This window comes from Bos indicus, chromosome 9 (assembly GCF_029378745.1).
Source record: "Bos indicus isolate NIAB-ARS_2022 breed Sahiwal x Tharparkar chromosome 9, NIAB-ARS_B.indTharparkar_mat_pri_1.0, whole genome shotgun sequence".
NCBI classification, from domain to species: domain Eukaryota; kingdom Metazoa; phylum Chordata; class Mammalia; order Artiodactyla; family Bovidae; genus Bos; species Bos indicus.
The window spans coordinates 23,724,310-23,743,653 of NC_091768.1; the positions used below are offsets into that span (position 1 = coordinate 23,724,310).

Here is a 19,344-nt window from a genome sequence, read left to right on the forward strand (position 1 = left end):
TCAGAGCGACAGACAGTCCTTGTGAACTCAGTCGTGAATTTTTCCTAATGTTGGGGGGCAGAGATTCTGGAGTGAGAGGCCCAACTCTTAGTAAACCCTCCCCAGGCCTGCGTCTCTCCTGCTTCCTAGCCCTCCCGCCGCCTCCTCTCCCCTCACCTCTCCCAGCGTCCGCCCGCATCCACGCCCCCTTTCCCCTCCCATCTCGCGGCCGTGGCGCTCAGCTCGCCGCCCACCTCCCCACAGTCTCCAGGCGGTGCTGGCGGACGGTGGCCTGGAGCCCCGGCTCCGGCTCGCGCTGTCCCGGAGCCCCACCCCTCTCTCCTGCCTCGCCAGCGGTGGTGACCGCCTTAGGGATACTTTGACTCGAGCTGAGCAGCGCCCCTGAGGACTGAGGAAGCTTCGCAGGTAAGGATGGAGACCCCCCCAACCCTTTTTCCCCCCAGGAAAGGGCAAGACCCCAGAACCTAGAAGTGTTCCTGAGAAACGCAGGACCCACCCCAGGGAGAGCTCCTTTGAAGTGCGCTAAAGGTAGAGATCAAACTTAGCACTTTTAAGCCATCAAAGAAACGGCTCTTGCAAGTAAGCAATTCTTTGTGCTGGCCTCTGCACCGTTAATATTTAACAGTAAAAGTGTTTGCATTGGAATATAAATGGAATTCTTTTTACTTAAGCACTACCAGAGGGGACCCTCTTTATTTTTATGATTATTAACAGATGCCATCGAAAAAGGTGTAAAATGCATTCCTGGAAGGTCTACTCTGGTTGAAAGCCTCTTTGGCAGGATTACTATGAAAGCTAGGAATCTCTTGCTTTCTCATCAACTTGGCTGCACAGGTCAGCGAAAGGAGCAGTGAAAAACATTTTAAAGTGAGAAGATGAAATGAAATTGAAAAGTCCTGGATTTGCTCTAAAAAACTAGCAAAAAAAAAAAGGGGGGGGGGCAGGGGAGACCACTGGAACAAGATTGGCAAAATATTGGTAGTTATTGCCTCAGGGTGATGGGCACGTAGGGGTTATAATTTTATGTTTCATTCTATTTCATAGTTTTCCCTCTACTTTTGATATTTTCTACCATAATTTTTTTTTTTTTGAAAAGTTGTAGAAACACTTCCTGCCTGATTCCTCTGACCTTTTCACACTATCATTGATTTGAAAGAAGCTGCATATCCTGGCGAGGTGGTTTTTCTCCCCTATTAACCTTTCTCACTTCTGAAATTAGTTCTCATTCTATCCCAAGTGCGTCCGTCCCCACAGAGAATTATAAAAGTCATGTGCTGTTGCCTGGAGAACTATGCTTAGAATCTGGTTTATAATTTAGAAGAGAGAAGGTTAAGATTCCAGCCAAATAAGACATCTCAGCCTGAAAGTAGTGCCCGAGCATCATATGGAATTTTATTTTTATTAGGAAATACTAGAAGAGCTCGTTTAATGTGAGAAGAAGTTGGTCATGGATACTCTTATTTTTTCTCCAGACAGCTCAGAAACTGTTGTGCTTTTAAGAATCTTCTCTGTATTTTCAAATGTGAGATTGTTTAATCTAGTGCTTGGCACATAGAATGTGCTCATCGTGTTAAAATAATCAATTGCTGTTGCTAAGTAGCTTCCGTTGTGTCCGACTCTGTGCGACCCCATAGACGGCAGCCCACCAGGCTCCCCCGTCCCTGGGATTCTCCAGGCAAGAACACTGGAGTGGGTTGCCATTTCCTTCTCCAATCAATTGCTAATGTGAGTTAATTATTTATCTTTGCCCAATGCTCAACTGTCCACGGCAAGCATATTGCATTTTAACAGTGGGATGAGATTCAGAATTTCGGAAACTGAAGCTACCTCACTGGGTTAACTTTGCACATGAGAAATCTGAGATGAGAGGTTGGAAATAGCAAAGTATGAAAGTTATTATTTTATGACTTTGCTTAACTAGAATATTTTCAAAAGCTTTAGAAACTTTAACAGATGTTTGCTTAGCTAAAAATACAGTGATCATAAGATGCTTTAAAGCCTGAAGAGTAGCAAACCTAATGCAGTCACAGATAGGCTTTGCTTTCAAAGGCCAACTTGCAAGATAGAAAACAAGTCAGGAGCCATATGCTGTGCGTTTCCTATGTCAGTGGGTGAGAGAGTCAGCAGAGGGTTCCCTTTGGGGCTTCCTAAGTGCCTTTCACCCCAAATTCAATTTACACATAGCGTATCCTTTGCACAAATTGAAGTGTACAGGTCCTGGAAAAATAACTTAAAAAACAAAGAGGTTTTTCTTTTTTTTTATTGTGATGAGAAACAGAAGTTGTGAGTAACTGTAAAATAATCAACTGTGTAACTTTACCATCTTCCTTTCCCTCCACTACTGCCAAACATTTTAAGCAGACATTAATTATTCTGTCTCATTCCTGAAACTAAACTTGACGATAGTGCTATCATGTTTTGAATAGAAACTGGCACATTGTCAGTGAACTTCCTTGCCATTTATTTTTAGCATAGAATCAGTGGCAAGCTTACCCTTTAGAAATGGCTTATGAAGTCTTTGGTAGACATGTGAAATATTTGGCAGGCTGAAGATTTTTCATGCTGCAGTGAACTGCCGCACCTTTGGGGGATTGTTTAGCGGCCCTGGAGATCATACTGGAAATGTGCTGGCACCACAGAGGTTCTGGAAAACCACCTGCCAGAAGGTTGTCTGGCTGTGGACAACATCATCAGCCCACAGCTCGTCAGGATGGGCTCTGTGGCCTAGAGGTGGGTTTTCTAAATGTGATCAATTCCACATGTGACAACAATGTGGAATATTATTATTCCACATTGTATATTATTAGTATATTATTAACCAGTTAGACTTCTCCCCATCCCATGAATCCTACATGTTTTTTTTAAACTAAATTTGATTTTGTAGCTTAATGAATGTAAACCTTTTAAATGTGAGATCTACTTAGACAGCAGGCTAGCTTCGCCTCCTAGTGGTAGCAATAGGGATAGCAGTCAAGTTCCTACCCTAAGGAGTCGAGGAATTTAAACTGCTTGAGGCTCACTGATGAGTAAGTGACTCGTATGTTTTCCTTTGTGATTTAAGCTAGAACTTTAATGTTGAAAGATATCTTAGAAGGTTTTAGTTCAACTTAAAGACTAAAGAGGATTTATCGCAGAGATTCTTAAGCAAGGAAAGAGGCTTTGAAACGATGCATAGGATTGTAAACACTGTATGCTTTTGTTGAAAAACAAATTTATCCACCCGGTTCCAGCTCTCCAGTCAGCCTAGAAATACTACTCCATATCACTATAGTGTTTTATCATAATATTCAAGGTTTAGTTCTAAAATTGCGTGTTGTATAATTTTTCTAAAAATGAAAATTTTCATTTATGTTTAGGTCTCTGACCCAGACAGTGTTCCCCCCTACTATTTCTTCCTTTCTAAACCTCCGAGGCAGGCAATCCAAACATTTTTTTACCTGAGTGTATTCATTTCCTACTGCTGCTGTAACAAAATACTACAAATTCAGTGACATAAAACAACACCTTATCTTATAGTTCTGGAGGCCAGAAGTCCAGAGAGGGTCAGCATGGTTGCAGTTTTTCCCTGGAAGTTCCAGGAGAGAATGTCTCCTTACCGTTTGTAAGATCTAGCCGCCACCCGTGTTTTGTAGCTTATGATTCAGCCTCACCCTGACCTCTGCCTCCAACTTCACAGCTCCTTCAGGTTCGTGACCCTCCTGCCCGCTTCTTATAAAAGGAGCCCTGTGATTACATTGTGCTCACCTGGGTAACCCAAGCTAATCTCATCACACAATCCTTAACTAAATCACATCTGCAGAGTCTCCTTTACCAATTAAGAACATAGGCACAGGTCCTGGGGATTAAGATGTGGCTCTCCTTGGGAGCTGTGACAGGCACAACTTGGAGATACTGTGGCTTTAGTTCTAGATCACCGCAAAGAAGCAGATTTTGCAATAAAGCAAGGTGTCCCAGAACATGTAAGTTACTGTAGTCTACTGTGTGGTAGCATTATGTCTAAAAAACAGTGCATGTTACAGTTGAAGAATACTTTATTGCTAAAAATGCTAACCATCATCTGAGCTTAAGCAAGTCCATCTTTTTGAGGGTGGAGGCTCCTGCCTTGATGCTGATGGCTGCTGACTGAGCAGGGTGGTGGTTGCTGAAGGCTGGGGCAGCTGTAGCAGTTTCTTAAAATAAGACAACAATGAAGTTTGCTGCATTGATTGACTCTTCCTTTGGGAACAATTTCTCTGCAGTATGCAATGCTGTTTGATAGCATTTTACCTACGTACTACTACTACCACTACGTCACTTCAGTCGTGTCCAACTCTGTGCAACCCCATAGACGGCAGCCCAGCAGGCTCCCCCGTCCCTGGGATTCTCCAGGCAAGAACACTGGAGTGGGTTGCCATTTCCTTCTCCAATGCATGAAAGTGAAAAGTGAAAGTGAAGTCGCTCAGTTGTGTCCGACCCTCAGGGACCCCATGGACTGCAGCCTTCCAGGCTCCTCCGTCCATGGGATTTTCCAGGCAAGAGTACTAGAGTGGGATGCCATTGCCTTCTCCATTTACCCACCTAGAGAACTTTCAAAACTGGAGTCAGTCCTCTCAAAGGCTGCTGCTGCTTTATCAACTAAGTTCCTGTAATATTCTAAATCCATTATTGTCATTTCAACAGTCTTCAGAGCATCTTCACCATCTCAAGAAACTACGTTCTTTGCTCAGCCACAAGAAGCAACTCTTCCATCTATTAAAGTTGTTCACGAGATCGCAGTAATTCAGTCACATTTTCAGGCTCCACCTCTCCTTCTGTGCTGTTTCCAGCACACCCGCCACCGCTTCCTCTACTGAAGACCTGAACCCCTCAAATTTGGCTATGAGAACCAGTCTCTTTCAAACTGTGTTGTTAGTATGTTGACTTCTTTCCATGAATCATGAATGTTCTTAATGGTACGCACAATAGTGTCTCCTTTCCAGAAGTGTTCAACTGACTTTGCCCATATTCATCAGAGGAATTACTATCTGTGGCAGCTGTAGCTTTATGAAATATATTTCTTAAATAATAAGACTTGAAAGTCACAATGACTCCTTGATCTTTGGGCTGCAAAATGGATGTTGTGTTAGCAGGCATGAAAACAATATGCATTTTATGTTCATCTCTCTCAGAGCTCTTGGGTGATCAGGTACATCAATGAGCAGTAATTTTTTTTTTCTGGGTTAAGATTCCATTTTAATTAGATTCAGTTACTTAGAATCAGTTCATCTCCTATAAAGATTTGTGAGTTATCAAGGAAAACATAACTTACGGTTCTCAAAATTCAAAATCAATGAGCAGTAATATTTTGAAAGGAATCTTTTTTCTGAGAGTATGTCTCAACAGTGGGCTTAAAATACTCAGCAAACCGTGTCGTAGAGAAATGAACCATCATCCAGGTTTTGCTGTTCCACTGATAGAGCCCAGGCAGAGTAAATTTAGCCTAATTTTTAAGGGCTGTAAGATTTTCAGGGTGGTAAATGAGCATTGGCTTCAGCTGAAAGTCACCAGCTGGATTAGCACCTAACAAGAGGGTCAGCTTGTCCTTCGAAGTTTTGAAGCCAAGCATTGATTGCTGCATTGAATATCTGTCTCTCAGGGTAGCTGCCTTCATGAATTATCTTAGCTAGATCTTCTGTATAACTTGCTGCAGCTCCTGCATCGGTATTTGCTGTGTAAGTTTGCACTTTTAGGCTGTAGAGATGGCCTCTTTCTTTAAACCTCGTGAAACAGCCTGTGCTAGCTTCAGAGTTTTTTCTGCATCCTCTTCACTTCTCTCAACCTTCACAGAATTGAAGAGAGTTAGTACCCTGCTCCTGATTTAGGTTTTGGCCTAAAAGTATGTGGTAGCTGGCCTGCTCTTCTAGCCAGACCATTAAAACTTTCTTCCTATCAGTAGCAAGGCTGTTTTGCTTTCTTATCATTCGTGTGTGCACTGGAGTAGTTCTTTTAATTTCCTTCAAGAACTTTTCCCTTGCGTTCCCCACTTGGCTAACTGGCCCAGAAGCCTGGCTTTCAGCCGATGATATCAGCTCTCCACATGCCTTGCTCATGAAGCTTAATTATTTCTAGCTTTTGATTTAAAGTGCAACATGCAACTCTTCTTTCTTCACTTGAACGCTTCGAGGCCATGATAGGGTTATGAATTGGCCTAATTTAAAATTGTGTCTCAGGGAACAGGAAGGCCTGAGGAGAGGGAGAGAGCTGGGGGAGAGGGCAGTAAGTGGAGCAGTCGGAACACACGCAGGACTTGCTAAGTTCACCGTCTTATGTGGATGTGGTCTGTGGTGCCCCCAACACAATGACAATAACAACCTCAAAAGATCACCAATCACAGATCACCATAACAAATAATAAAGACAAAAGATTATCAAAACATGACACAGAGTGAGCAAATGCTGTTGGAAAAATGGCTCCTAGAGAGTTGGTCAATGTGGAGTTGCCATGTGGCAATTTGTAAAAAATCATAGCATCTGTGAATTGCAGTGAAGGACAATGAAACAAGGTCGGCTTGTACTTGGCGTACTGCGGTGAGGTCCACAGCAGTCAGAGATGCATGAAATCCTTTATAAATATTTACCAGTGTTTTGACTCTTAGTGTTTGATCCTAATAATAATAATTGCTGCCATTTGCTGAGGGCTTACTGTTCTCTGGGCATCGTGTTTATGTACAGGTTGGTACAAAAGTACTTGCAGTTTCAGACCGTGAATTTTAAATCATTATAGCTAGGCTCAAATGCATCTTTATTAATCACAATAGGAACCATTACAATCGACACATTTTTGCCAACAAGAAGTAAGTTTGCTAATCCCTGTAGCATAAAAATCTGTGCTTTGGGTTTTGATAAACTCCTAGAAAGTATTTTCTGCCTCCCCCTGGTTGTGGAAATGTTTTCCCTGCAAAAAGTTGTTGAGATGCTTGAAAAAGTGGTAGTTGGTTGGTGAGAGGTCAAGTGAATATGGCAGACATGACATTTTAGACATCATCTCTATAGTCTAAAATAAATATAAACAGAAAGTAATGTCACTAGCAAAAAAAAAAAAAAAAAACAAAGCAAGAAATGCACATTAAAAAGATACATAACATAACCACATTTATTTAAGAATGCATTCCAATATCAATGGGTAAGTTCAATGATGCAAAACCGCAATTACTTTTGCACCAACTTAATGATATTTGTGTCTCACAAAAATACTCCAAAGTATTATTCCCTGTTGAACAAATGTAGAAAATAAGGTTTGGGGAAATTAAGTGATCTTCACAAATCATAGTGCTAAGAAGTCACAAGTGGACTTAAATTGGTTTGACTTCAAAACCCACTGCCTCCACCACCCTGGAAACACCCTAGTTCCTCCTGTCCTCTTGGTCACACATCGAGCACTATTCCTTTTCTGGTCATCCTGATCGCACACTTTTTAGCTTAAACGTTTCGTCCATTTCAGTGCTCTAGTTAGTGTCTAGTTAGAAGCCCCCCCTTCTCTGGGGGCTTCACTGCACCGGGAATTGAACTTTATAAAATACCTAGTCTCCTGTGCATACGCAAAAGTGACTTATGAAAGTTTTACAAGTATTCTCCAAAACCTAACACAGTTAATGCTCACTCTCCAGCTGTCTGCTATCACTAGTAAAGCCCCTCCTCTCCTGCCCCGGCCTTTTGCCTAAGCCAGCAGTTCTGTCTGCAGATCCAGACCATGATGTCTATCCCTCGTGTGTCAGTGTTGACTGAACAGGGGGAGAATGAAAGTGGAGGAGGAGAGATGGCTGGAGTGTGTTTTCACACTTATGCATGTGTGTGAGTGTAGGTAGTGATGCTGGGAGGGGCAGGTGGCTTGGATCACGAATGGCCAGATAAAAGACAGGGAAGTTGGCAAAAGTGGTTATGCAGTGATTGCTATGTCCAAATATGCATGAAGGTAAAAGCTGATGTTGGTCCTACAAGGCCATTGATCTGACTGAGCCCCCACAAAGTGTTTGACACATTAATGCAAAATTATGTCCCATGGCAGCAAACTATACACATGAACTTGGACAACTACCTCTCTGTCTGTTACAAGGGACCAGGTGAAAAGAAAGGACCAAGTTAGTGACTCTATGACCTGGTACAGATCTTTGATGGTAAATCAGCTCTTGTTCGTATACAGGAAAAAAAACTCATTCAAAATATTTAATATGGTGAGCAAGCATCTAATCTTTCCTTCATCTGCCTGCCTTACTTAAGTTAAAATGTAAACTTTAAAGGGTAACAAACCAAAAAATAAAAGAGAAACTGAGCCTGAGAATATTATTATGTCATGCTATGCTATATACTTTAGAATAGATTCACTTAAAAAGTTGTTTTTTTTTTTCTCATTGTAAATTGCTCCCTAAGAGTAATTATTTTGACATTGACTGTTTCTTTTTAGGTTGAAGACCTGTTGCAGTTCCAGAATTCTTAGGGTAGGTCCAGGCTTAAAATAATACATTGGAAATGCAATTCAAATGTTCTGTGGCTGGGTAATGTTTAATTACACTTATTTAATAGCAATGAGAAAAATATATTACAAACCCACAGATCTTCATAGAAATGAGTAGTTAGGAAAGCATTCATTTGGGACGTCTCTAAAATGAAGCTGTCCTTGAACAAAAACCAAAACAAAGAAAAAGGGAGTTTTCAGAGTGTGTCAGAAACTACCCTGAAATAAAAATATTTGAGTATAAAATTGACTGTTTAGAAAACTAAAAGTGCTATAACTTTGCCTTATATAATTAACTGTTTTAAAGTGATATTAATTTACCTACTGCTGCTGCTGCTGCTGCTGCTAAGTCGCTTCAGTCGTGTCCGACTCTGTGCAACCCCATAGACGGCAGCCCACCAGGCTCCCCCATCCCTGGGATTCTCCAGGCAAGAATACTGGAGTGGGTTGCCATTTCCTTCCCCAATGCATGAAAGTGAAAAAGTGAAAGTGAAGTCGTTCAGTCATGTCCAACTCTTAGCGACCCCATGGACTGCAGCCTACCAGGCTCCTCCGTCCATGGGATTTTCCAGCCAATCGTACTGGAGTGGGGTGCCATTGCTTCTCCGAATTTACCTACTAAGGTAGAATAATAACTATCAGGTTGGCCAAAAAGTTTGTTTGCTTTCTCCATAACCGTGTATGGAAATACCTGAAAGAACTTTTAGGCCAACCCAATATAAAAGAACTTATAATTGAATGTGTCCATGCTCTGGGCTCAATGGTAATTCTTTGCATATATCAATGTATTTAATTCTCAGAATTATGAAGTTGAAATTACTATTATCTTCACTTTGCAGATGAGGAAACAGAAACTTCATTGATGTGAATGAACTGCCCAAATTCAGATGCCTAATAAGTGGTGAAGATGAGACTTAGCCCAGGTCTTCTTACTCCTTGGTCTGCCCTGATAACTACCATGCTGGTAGAGAAATCCAAATATTCTAAATACTTGTCAGCATTCACATTTCTAAGAAAGCATAAGCAAGCAAACAAACAAAAGCAAGAGCAAGTAATCCCTTGTAGTTACAGGTGGTTATTTCTGTTAATAGTATGGACCAGGTACAAATGTGGAATACTATCTGCTCCATCAGTAAGAGTTTGTCTACAAATGCTGGTATTCCTTGCTTCCTCTCTAACTCCCTTCTGCTCCATCCATCTCCATGGTCCAACCCATAATCAACTATGTGTACACTGACTCATGGTGAGAACCATAACTGCAACCTCACTTTCATTAACCAAACTGGACTTTGAAGCCCCAAATCCAAGCCATCTGGAAAGTGACAGGGAAGGTCACAATTACAATGGAAGACAGGAAAAAGGAGGAGGTTGAGGGAAAACAAGAGACATTAAAGCTTTCAAAATACTATAGCTGCTCCACAGCCAGGGCCATGTCTCTTTAGTTAGTGCTTTTGGGATGACAGGCGTCTGTACATGTATCCACTGAACCGTGGCTTGCTCTATCAGTAAGAGCTATCATTTACACTACACTGACATTTTACCATGAGACAAACTTAGATTTTCCAAAAGAAAGTGTCCCAAGACATTTGTCCAATTTGAAATTACAGGCCAAATTAGACTAAACCCATGTCCTTTATTACTGTGATTCTGAGGTCATATGACAAGGTTCTGCCCTTCCCATGCCCAAGGATAGATGTGGGCATGGCTTTTATTCCTGTGCTACACTGCAGCTGAGTCCCTCAAAAGGCCCTGGCCAGGGCTGGCCAACTGGTGCTCTTGCATCATCTGTAGTATTGGATGTTGGAGGCATCACAGACAAGCCTACTGTATTTGAATCTTTTCAGATGTACTGTTAAATCACTTATATGAAAGTATGTTTTTTTTCTATCAAAGGCTGAGTCTTCCAATATTATTGTTGTTGTTTAGTTGCTAAGTCATGTCCAACTCTGAGACCCCATGGACTGTAGCCTGCCAGGCTCCTCTGACCATGGAATTTCCCTGACAAGAATAATGGAGTGGGATGCCATTTCCTACTCCACGGGATCTTTCTGTAATAGCTGTTGCTAACACAGGAAAAGCATGAAGTTCAGAATAAATTTACTTTGTACACAAAGAGGAAGCAGGGGTCATGTGAAACCTGGTTAAGCAGTCATCCCTGGAAAAACCTTCTGAGGAGGGTCTCAAGCTGCTGCACCAGGGCTTTGGCTGCTGTGGTTCTGAAACCGTACTGAGTATCAGAGTTGCCTGGAGGGCTGGTTAAAACATACACAGCTGGGAACCCACATCCCTCCTGGAGAATTTTGAACAGTAGGTCTGGGTTGGGTCCTGAGAATGAGTATTTTTAACAGGTTCCTAGGGGATGCTGACACTGCTTGTTTGAGGACTACAACCTGGGAATTCCTTGATGTGACAGTTTATTCTGCAACATGCAAGTATAGAATCCTACTAACAAACTAAAAATATTCTTTTGAGTGGTGTTTCATTTTGAAGCCAAAGGCAGGGGAAAAAAACAAAAAACAATGTCCCTGCTCAGAGCAGTCAGGAAGGAGGAGTTCCCAATTATTCACAGGAGGTTCTGCCTTTTTGTTCTATTTAGGCCTTCAACTGATTGGATGAGGCCCACCCACATTAGGGAGGGCAATCTGCTCACCTTAGTCTACTGATTCAAATGTTAATTTTATCCAGAGACACCCTCTCAAACATACCCAGGATAATATTAGACAAAACATCTGGGCACCTTCTGGCCCAGTCAAGTTGGCACATAAAATTAACCATTACGTGTGGCTCTTAAAAGTCTGCCTACAGAATTAATGCACAGGGCACATGTTTTATTTGGTAAAGAACAGGGAAACTTGATTCATATTCCAGTTCAGTGATTTGCACAGTAAAAAAAACCATCTTGTCAATTATAATTCAGTATTTGCATTATGCCTATCCAAGCCCTCGGAGAAGGAGATGGCACCCCACTCCAGTACTCTTGCCTGGAAAATCCCATGGACGGAGGAGCCTTGTGGGCTGCAGTCCATGGGGTCTCTAAAAGTCAGACACAACTGAGTGACTTCACTTTAACTTTTCACTTTCATGCACTGGAGAAGGAAATGGCAACCCACTCCAGTGTTCTTGCCTGGAGAATCCCAGGGATGGGGGAGCCTGGTGGGCTGCCGTCTATGGGGTCTCACAGAGTCAGACACGACTGAAGTGACTTAGCAGTAGCAGCAGTAGCAGTATCCAAGCCCTAAGTAGCTGAAAACTTGCAAGGCTAAATTACAGAGTACTGAAAACAAAAACAGAAACGTGTGAGCAATACCACAGTACCTAGATTTAGATGCTCTTTCTTTTGCTTGGGAATGCCTTTGACACATTTATTACTTCACAGATCACTATTATCAAATGTTAAAATGTACAATGTGATTCTCTGTAGTTTTTAATGAAGATAATTGTCTGACTCAGTCTTTAATGTACTCATATATTAAGTATATAATGAATGGCTGTTATCATGCATGTAGGGCTAACTTAAAATAATTAAAAAAATATTTCCTATACCAAAAAATTTGTTTGATTGACATTTTTCTAAGGATCAAATAGATAAAAAAAATATATGTATCTTTTAAAAAATCATCTACTTTGGTCTGTTGATAAACTGCTGCTGCTGCTGCTAAGTCGCTTCAGTCATGTCCGACTCTGTGCGACCCCATGGACTGCAGCCTACCAGGCTTCTCCGTCCATGGGATTCTCCAGGCAAGAACACTGGAGTGGGTTGCCATTTCCTTCTCCAATGCATGAAAGTGGAAAGTGAAAGTGAAGTCACTCAGTCGTGTCTGACTCTTAGCGACCCCATGGACTGCAGCCTACCAGGCTCCTGCATCCATGGGATTTTCCAGGCAAGAGTACTGGAATGGGGTGCCATTGCCTTCTCCCGTTGATAAACTAAGAGGCAGCAAATAACTGATTTTAGCATTTTGTTTTAAGGGAAAGACAACTTTTCATCTTGGGAAATACTCAATAAAACATATAATTTCAAGATCTCAGTAGTTACTGAGCAGTTAGCCTTATTCATTCCAATCCAATTAAATAAAATGGATGAAATACTCATTATGAAAACTGCATGCTGCTGCTGCTAAGTCGCTTCAGTCATGTCCAACTCTGTGCGACCCCATAGACAGCAGCTCACCAGGCTCCTCCGTCCCTGGGATTCTCCAGGCAAGAACACTGGAATGGGTTGCCATTTCCTTCTCCAATGCATGAAAGTGAAAAGTGAAAGTGAAGTCACTCAGTCGTGTCCGACTCTTAGCGACCCCATGGACTGCAGCCTACCAGGCTCCTGCATCCACGAGATTTTCCAGGCAAGAGTACTTGAGTGGGGTGCCATTGCCATCTCCAGAAAACTGCATAGAAGGTACAAAATACTAAGTGGTTCAACAAAATCATTACCAATATAATTACTGTTTTGTGTAAAATCAAATTTGCCATGGTAATGATTAGAAAATATTGTACATGAGTGTGGATTTTTCCTGAAATGTATTTAATGATTTAGGGGACAATATCCATCAGTCTACAGAAGAATGGCCTGTCTCCAAAATAAAGTACAAGCTATTAGGCAAACAATACAGTTTAATATTCACCAAAATCACCATTACTTAGCATTCAAGTGTGAGCAAACAGAAAAAAATGGTAAAGATTATTCTAAAGTAGAAGTAAAGATTATTCTAAACTTGCTTAACATGTTTTAATATACAATGATTCAAAATAATTATATTTTAATGAACAGATCATGTTTAAACAACAAAGAGATTAATATATGATTTGTTTTATCAGAAGAATGTTATTAGTTTGTTAATAAAGTTCCATACTTGGATATGGCAAGATGAACTCTGTTGTGTCACGAGATGCCCATGTTTGGCTCTGCATCAGAGGCAACTTTTGCTTTTCCTGCCAGTGCTTAGGATCTTAGGGGTGTACCCTGGTTTGTGGGCCATTCCTGACATCCTGTATTAACTTTCTTTTCCATGCAAAGGCTTATCAGAAAGCCGTGAGAGTGAAGGTATTATAGGCATAAACTAACCTTGAACTGACTCTGCTTTATACAAAGTGCAAAGCATTTGGTAAGCCTGGATATGTTAACTATTAGTTAAAAACAACTTGGAACATAGCTCACAAATTTCCAAATTGCTGCTCCAAAGAATGTTACACTCCTCCTTACTCTCACAAAGCAATAACTGATAAACAGCAGTTCTAGGAAGAGATTTACATACCAGCAAACCTAGAGAAGCAGGAAAAGAAGGCAAGAAGATGTAAATAATAGATGAGATATTATATAATTCACCAAGTACTGGCAACTTTCAATGGCTCTCAGGTGATGAAACCCATGATGAAAGGGTCCCATTAAACCTATGATTTAATCACGATTGTGCTCCCCCAAGTGGTAAATCCACGACAATTGCTTGTGCTCCATAAATTCTTACAATTTTAATATCCAGTAAAATGTCACTATAACACATTTTTGTATATTGTTTTGCTTGGGTGGTAGTTCCAAGCACAACTTCGTTTTTAAAAAGAACAGGGTATATTTTTCTTATTTTTGAATAAAACAGCCCGTGCTGTGTACTCTTTATGATAAGGGGTTCTGCTTGTTAAAAAAATCAAAGCAGGTCAATAGTAGAGGAGCTCCTTTATTTCTAAAACTTCTACTGAATATTATATTTTAGAATATTATCTGATGATTAAAAAAATTTTTTTTAATGTAGACCATTTTTGAAGTTTTTTTTATGATGTTTGTTAAACTTTTTAAAATTTTATTTTTAATTGGAGGATAATTGTTTTACAATATTGTGTTGGCTTCTTCCATACAACGTGAATCAGCCATAATTATGTCCCCTCCCTCTTGAACATCCTCCCAACCCCATCCCACTTTTCCAGGCTATTAGAGCACTGTGTTGAGCTCCTTGTGTTATACAGCAACTTCCCATTTTTTCTTTTTTTCCACTCAGTCGTGTCCGACTCTTTGCCACCTCATGGACTATACAGTCCGTGGAATTCTCTAGGCCAGAACACTGGAGTGGGTAGCCTTTCCCTTCTCCAGGGGATCTTCCCGACCCAGGTCTCCCGCATCGCAGGCAGATTCTTTACCAGCTGAGCCACAAGGGAAGCCCAAGAACACTGGAGTGGGTAGCCTTTCCCTTCTCCAGAGGCCCTTCCAGACCCAGGAAGTGAACGGGGGTCTCCTGCATTGCAGGCATATTCTATACCAACTGAGCTATATATGATAATGTATGTTTCAATGTTACTCGTAATTCGTCCCACCCTCTCGTTTGCTCGCTGTGTCCAAAGTCTGTTCTCTATGTCTGCATCTCTATTTCTGTCCTGCAAATAGGTTCATCAGTACCCTTTTTCTATATTCCATATAGATGCATTAATATACGATAGTTCATCTCTGACTTACTTCACTCTGTATGACATGCTCATTTCTGTTTTACATTTTGTTTTTTTGTCTGTGAGGCATGTGGGATCTTAGCTCTCTGACCAATCTCCTGCATCTGGGGTTAGGGACGGGGCGGGGAGTGGGGTGGTGGTGAAGTCTTAACCACTGGGCCAGGGAAGGGTCTATTATTTAATGATTTTATTTTATTTATTTATTTTTAAATTTTATTTTTTAACTTTACAATATTGTATTGGTTTTGCCATATATCAAAATGAATCTGCCACAGGTATACATGTGTTCCCCATCCTGAACCCTCCTCCCTCCTATTTAATGATTTTAATTGCACCATCAATCAGCTTGGTCTGCAAGCCGTGATTCGGGGAAGTAGTGCATTCTAGTGAAGGCCTTTTTTAAAAAAATTTTTTTCCAGTGAATGCTTTTTTTGAGCTCCGTGCTAGTCATTTACATTGTAGAGATGAGGAATTTATGGTCCGTGCCTTTATTAAGACGCTAAGTTCAGGGATAGTGTCAGACATCTGTCGTTATCTTTATTTCTAAATCATCTGGAGATAAGGTTGCAGGAGACCTTGGAAGGTGTGGCTTAGGCACCAGAGGACCCCCCTTGCCCCTCTTCTTATTCTCCCATGCGTTGGGCTGTCTGGAGAGGAAGAGGGGAAGATGGTAGGCGGGGGTGGGATGTGTGGGGATTAGTGCAGGTGGAGGGAAGTTTGAGTGAAATCAAATTTACTGATTTTGGATATCTGTAGGAGCCTGCTTAGTATGGTATTTATCTAATCTCAGTAAAATCTAAGTACAGTGAAAATAGGACTCCTCTTTGTGGTGAAGCTACATTTAGGACTCAAGATCTAAATGAATGGTAATTAACGTTTAAACAGAAAGCAGTATAGGTTCATCTGTACCATTTTTCTAGATTCCACATCTATGCATTAATATATGGTACTTATTTTTCTTTCTGACTAATGTATATGCACTGCCAGGTGTAAAACAGATGGCTAGTGGGAACCTGCTGTACAGCACAGCAAGCTCAGCTCAGTGCTCTGGGGGGACCTAGGTGGCTGGGATTGGGGGGTGAGGGTCTAAGAGGGAGGAGATACATGTATACCTATAGCTGATTCACTTTGTTGTACAGCAGAAACTAACACAATATTGTAAAGCAACTATACCCCAATAAGACAAAAGCATAAAGCTTCTTTTTTTCCTGTTTTAAAGGACAAGATAGAAGAACAAAATGGGAGCTATGTTCTTCGGGTTGATGCTTTTCACCCTTGGGTGGACCCTCATCGATGGATCTGAAAGCGAACAGGATTTTATGTGGCACGTGAGAAAAATACCCCGACTTGTCAGTGAAAGGACCTTCCATCTCACCAGCCCCGCCTTTGAGGCAGATGCTAAGATGGTGTTAAATCGAGTGTGTGGCATTGAATGCCAGAAAGATCTCCCAGCCCCCAGCCTTTCTGACCTGGAAGACTCTCTCTCCTACGAGACTGTCTTTGAGAATGGGAGCCGAACCTTGACCAGAGTGAAAGTTCAAGGTTGGGTCCCTGAGCCAACTCAAAACCTTACCTCACAAGGAGCACCCGTGAGGAGAAAGAGACAGGTGTACGGCACCGACAGCAGGTTCAGCATCCTGGATAAGAAGTTCTTGACCAATTTCCCTTTCAATACGGCGGTGAAGCTCTCCACAGGCTGCAGCGGCATTCTCATCTCTCCCACCCACGTCCTAACCGCTGCCCACTGTGTCCACGATGGAAATGACTACATCAAAGGCAGCAAAAAGCTAAGAGTAGGCTTGCTGAAGATGAGAAATAAAGGTGGTGGCAAGAGACGTCGGGGGTCTAGGAGGAACAGGAGGGAAGTGAGTGGTGCTGGAAGAGAAGGGAGCCAAGACAGTCTGAAGGAGACAGCCAAGGCTGGAAGGAGGAGAAAGGGATCTGCTCGGCGTCAGAGAGCTGCTGACGGGAGGCCCTCCTTCCAGTGGACCCGGGTCAAGAACACCCACATCCCCAAGGGCTGGGCTAGAGGAGAGAGCAGAGACCCAGCCCTGGACTATGACTACGCCCTTCTGGAGCTGAAGCGCCCTCACAAGAAGAAATACATGGAGCTGGGAGTCAGCCCCACCATCAAGAAGCTGCCCGGTGGGATGATCCACTTCTCAGGCTTCGATCAGGACAGGGCAGATCAGTTAGTCTACCGGTTTTGCAGTGTGTCTGATGAGTCCAATGACCTCCTCTATCAATATTGCGATGCCGAATCAGGCTCCACTGGCTCCGGGGTCTATCTGCGTTTGAAAGAGCCAGACAAAAAGAGGTGGAAACGCAAAATCATCGCCATCTATTCTGGCCACCAGTGGGTGGACGTGCACGGTGTTCAGAAGGACTACAACGTGGCCGTGCGCATCACGCCCCTCAAGTATGCCCAGATCTGCCTCTGGATGCATGGGGATGATGCCAATTGTACCCAAGGCTAACAGATACCTGAAACGAGGCTGTCGATGATCTGGACATGGCACAGAAAAGCAGTTTTGATTTATTGTAGCAAAGATCACTTCATAGGTTTTGCCCAGACTTGAACCCTACCAGTAGCATTTCAACATTTTTAATGTTTCCTTTTTTCAAAATTAGGAGCTATTCATACATTTAAAAAAATGTGTAGGTATACATCTTGAAACTAGATGGGTACTTTAATGCCAAGTGTATATTCTTCTTTACATGGTGATAAGTTTCATTTGTGGGAAAGGCTTTGCTTCTTTCTGCCTTTTTAAAGATTGGACACTTTAAAATTTCAAGCATAAATACTATGTGATTTCTCAATGGACTAACTCTCAGGGTCCTACTCTAAAAAGAGGCTTATAGGGTGTTGGTTGCATATTAAATGTGAAACTGCATATCCAGAAGTGGACAGTCCCATGGCTACAATCAAATTTGAGGCAGTAATTTACAACACACTCTGTACTGCTCTGAGACAGACCCCTTCAGCCTATGCTATCCCTCTTTGTTAATATTGTGTTTTCCATTGGGTCTAAGAAGCTTTTAGGTTTGTTTTATTTTTAAGAATTACAAGGAACAGAAAACTTTATAAATAAAACAATTAACTATTTTGCTGCCTGAAAAATACCAACTGCAGTGTTCTTATTTATGGGAGAAATACTTTGTTCTATGAAATAAATTTAGTTTAAAAATAGGGAAGTTGAAACATTTTACGATTTCAAGTCTTTAACTCATATTCAAAATATGGACTTTTCAGGTATGCACAGGGAAGACTGTTGCAAAGTTATAAACCATCAGGTATTGAAAGCCTGCATCATTTTACGCCACGCAATCTCCTATGAACGAAGTGTTACAGTTTTAGACAAGGAAATCTATGTCTTTTTCAAGGAAAAGCCCTTTCATCCCCTTGACAAAGTTATTTTCTTAATAGGGTCATAGATATATTATTGGTGATTTCTCTGATTAGGGGATTTTTATATATGTCCTTTTAACAAGATGAGTATAATTTATGAATATAACTTTTTAAAAACAATTCTGATTGTTTTTCCTAGGGACCAAGGCTCTATCCTCACTTGGGCAGTCTCAGAAGACAAGAGTCCAGTGACCACCCTGGGGCAAAACTCAGAGTAGACACTGAATACTATTTCTTCAATGAACAGATATTTGCTGAATGACTTGTAAGAAGGTTGTGGTGTGCTCAGTTGCTTGGTCATGTCCGACTCTTTGCAACCCCATGGATTGTAGCCCACCAGGCTCTTCTATCCATGGAATTTTCCCAGCATGAATACTGCAGTGGGTTGCTATTTCCTCCTCCAGGGGATCTTCCTGACACATAAGTGCGTTAGTATAGGCCACTGTGTTTAAAGGGTTTTAGTGATCTGTAAGTGAGTGCACTATAAAACTTAGGAGCTGTAGCTAGCCCTGATTTCTGGGCTGTTCTTCCTGGCAGTTTCAAGGATACATACTCTTCTTTTGGAATAAACCCAAGTCATTGATTCTGCCTGAGTTCAAAGTTATTTTACTTGTTATTATTTTCCATAGTAAGAAGTTATACCCTTGTCTAGTATGCAAAGGGAATACATGACTAGATTATTATAAAAAGTGATTTTGTAAATGGTGTTGAAAATAGCTGAAATTTCACACAAGTTATATTCCTTTATAATATGAATCTGTTAGAAATCATTCAATAAATCAACTGTAACTCTTACTATGTTTGTATATATGTTTTATATACAGGGTTTTAGCAAGTATTCAATTAAACTGCTTATTAAAAAAAATTCTATTTAATTCTAAGCACTTTTTGCTGGGAAGTATTTAACTACCAGTAGTAGTGGAATAGGGCTGTTGTCTCAAAAGTTTTGATCAGATCCTTTCTGGGGAAACATCTATTTGATCACTGTGACTCAAATATTTGCACACTTGCAAACACACACACACACACATTCCTCA

General features: G+C 41.3%; 1 protein-coding gene across 4 annotated transcripts; it reads left to right on the forward strand.

Moving 5' to 3' along the window:
• The first annotated feature begins 207 nt into the window (after positions 1 to 207).
• On the forward strand, positions 208 to 19,102 carry PRSS35 (serine protease 35). 4 transcript variants are annotated; one of them, XM_070795795.1, is made up of 4 exons: positions 208 to 405; positions 8,419 to 8,452; positions 9,309 to 9,392; positions 16,118 to 19,102. In XM_070795795.1, exon 4 carries the CDS (start codon positions 16,137 to 16,139, stop codon positions 17,373 to 17,375), a length of 1,239 nt encoding a protein of 412 aa, XP_070651896.1. In that variant the 5' UTR covers positions 208 to 405; positions 8,419 to 8,452; positions 9,309 to 9,392; positions 16,118 to 16,136; the 3' UTR covers positions 17,376 to 19,102. The 4 variants fall into 4 exon arrangements, with proteins under 4 accessions (XP_070651896.1, XP_019822656.2, XP_019822657.2 ...); XM_019967097.2 differs by lacking the exon at positions 9,309 to 9,392 and having other exon boundaries at positions 209 to 405; XM_019967098.2 differs by lacking the exons at positions 8,419 to 8,452; positions 9,309 to 9,392 and having other exon boundaries at positions 209 to 405.
• Positions 19,103 to 19,344: the final 242 nt, after the last annotated feature.

Excerpts from the sequence above, each read along its gene's own strand:
- PRSS35 (XM_070795795.1), top strand. The coding sequence starts at position 16,137 with ATGGGAGCTATGTTCTTCGGGTTGATGCTTTTCACCCTTGGGTGGACC.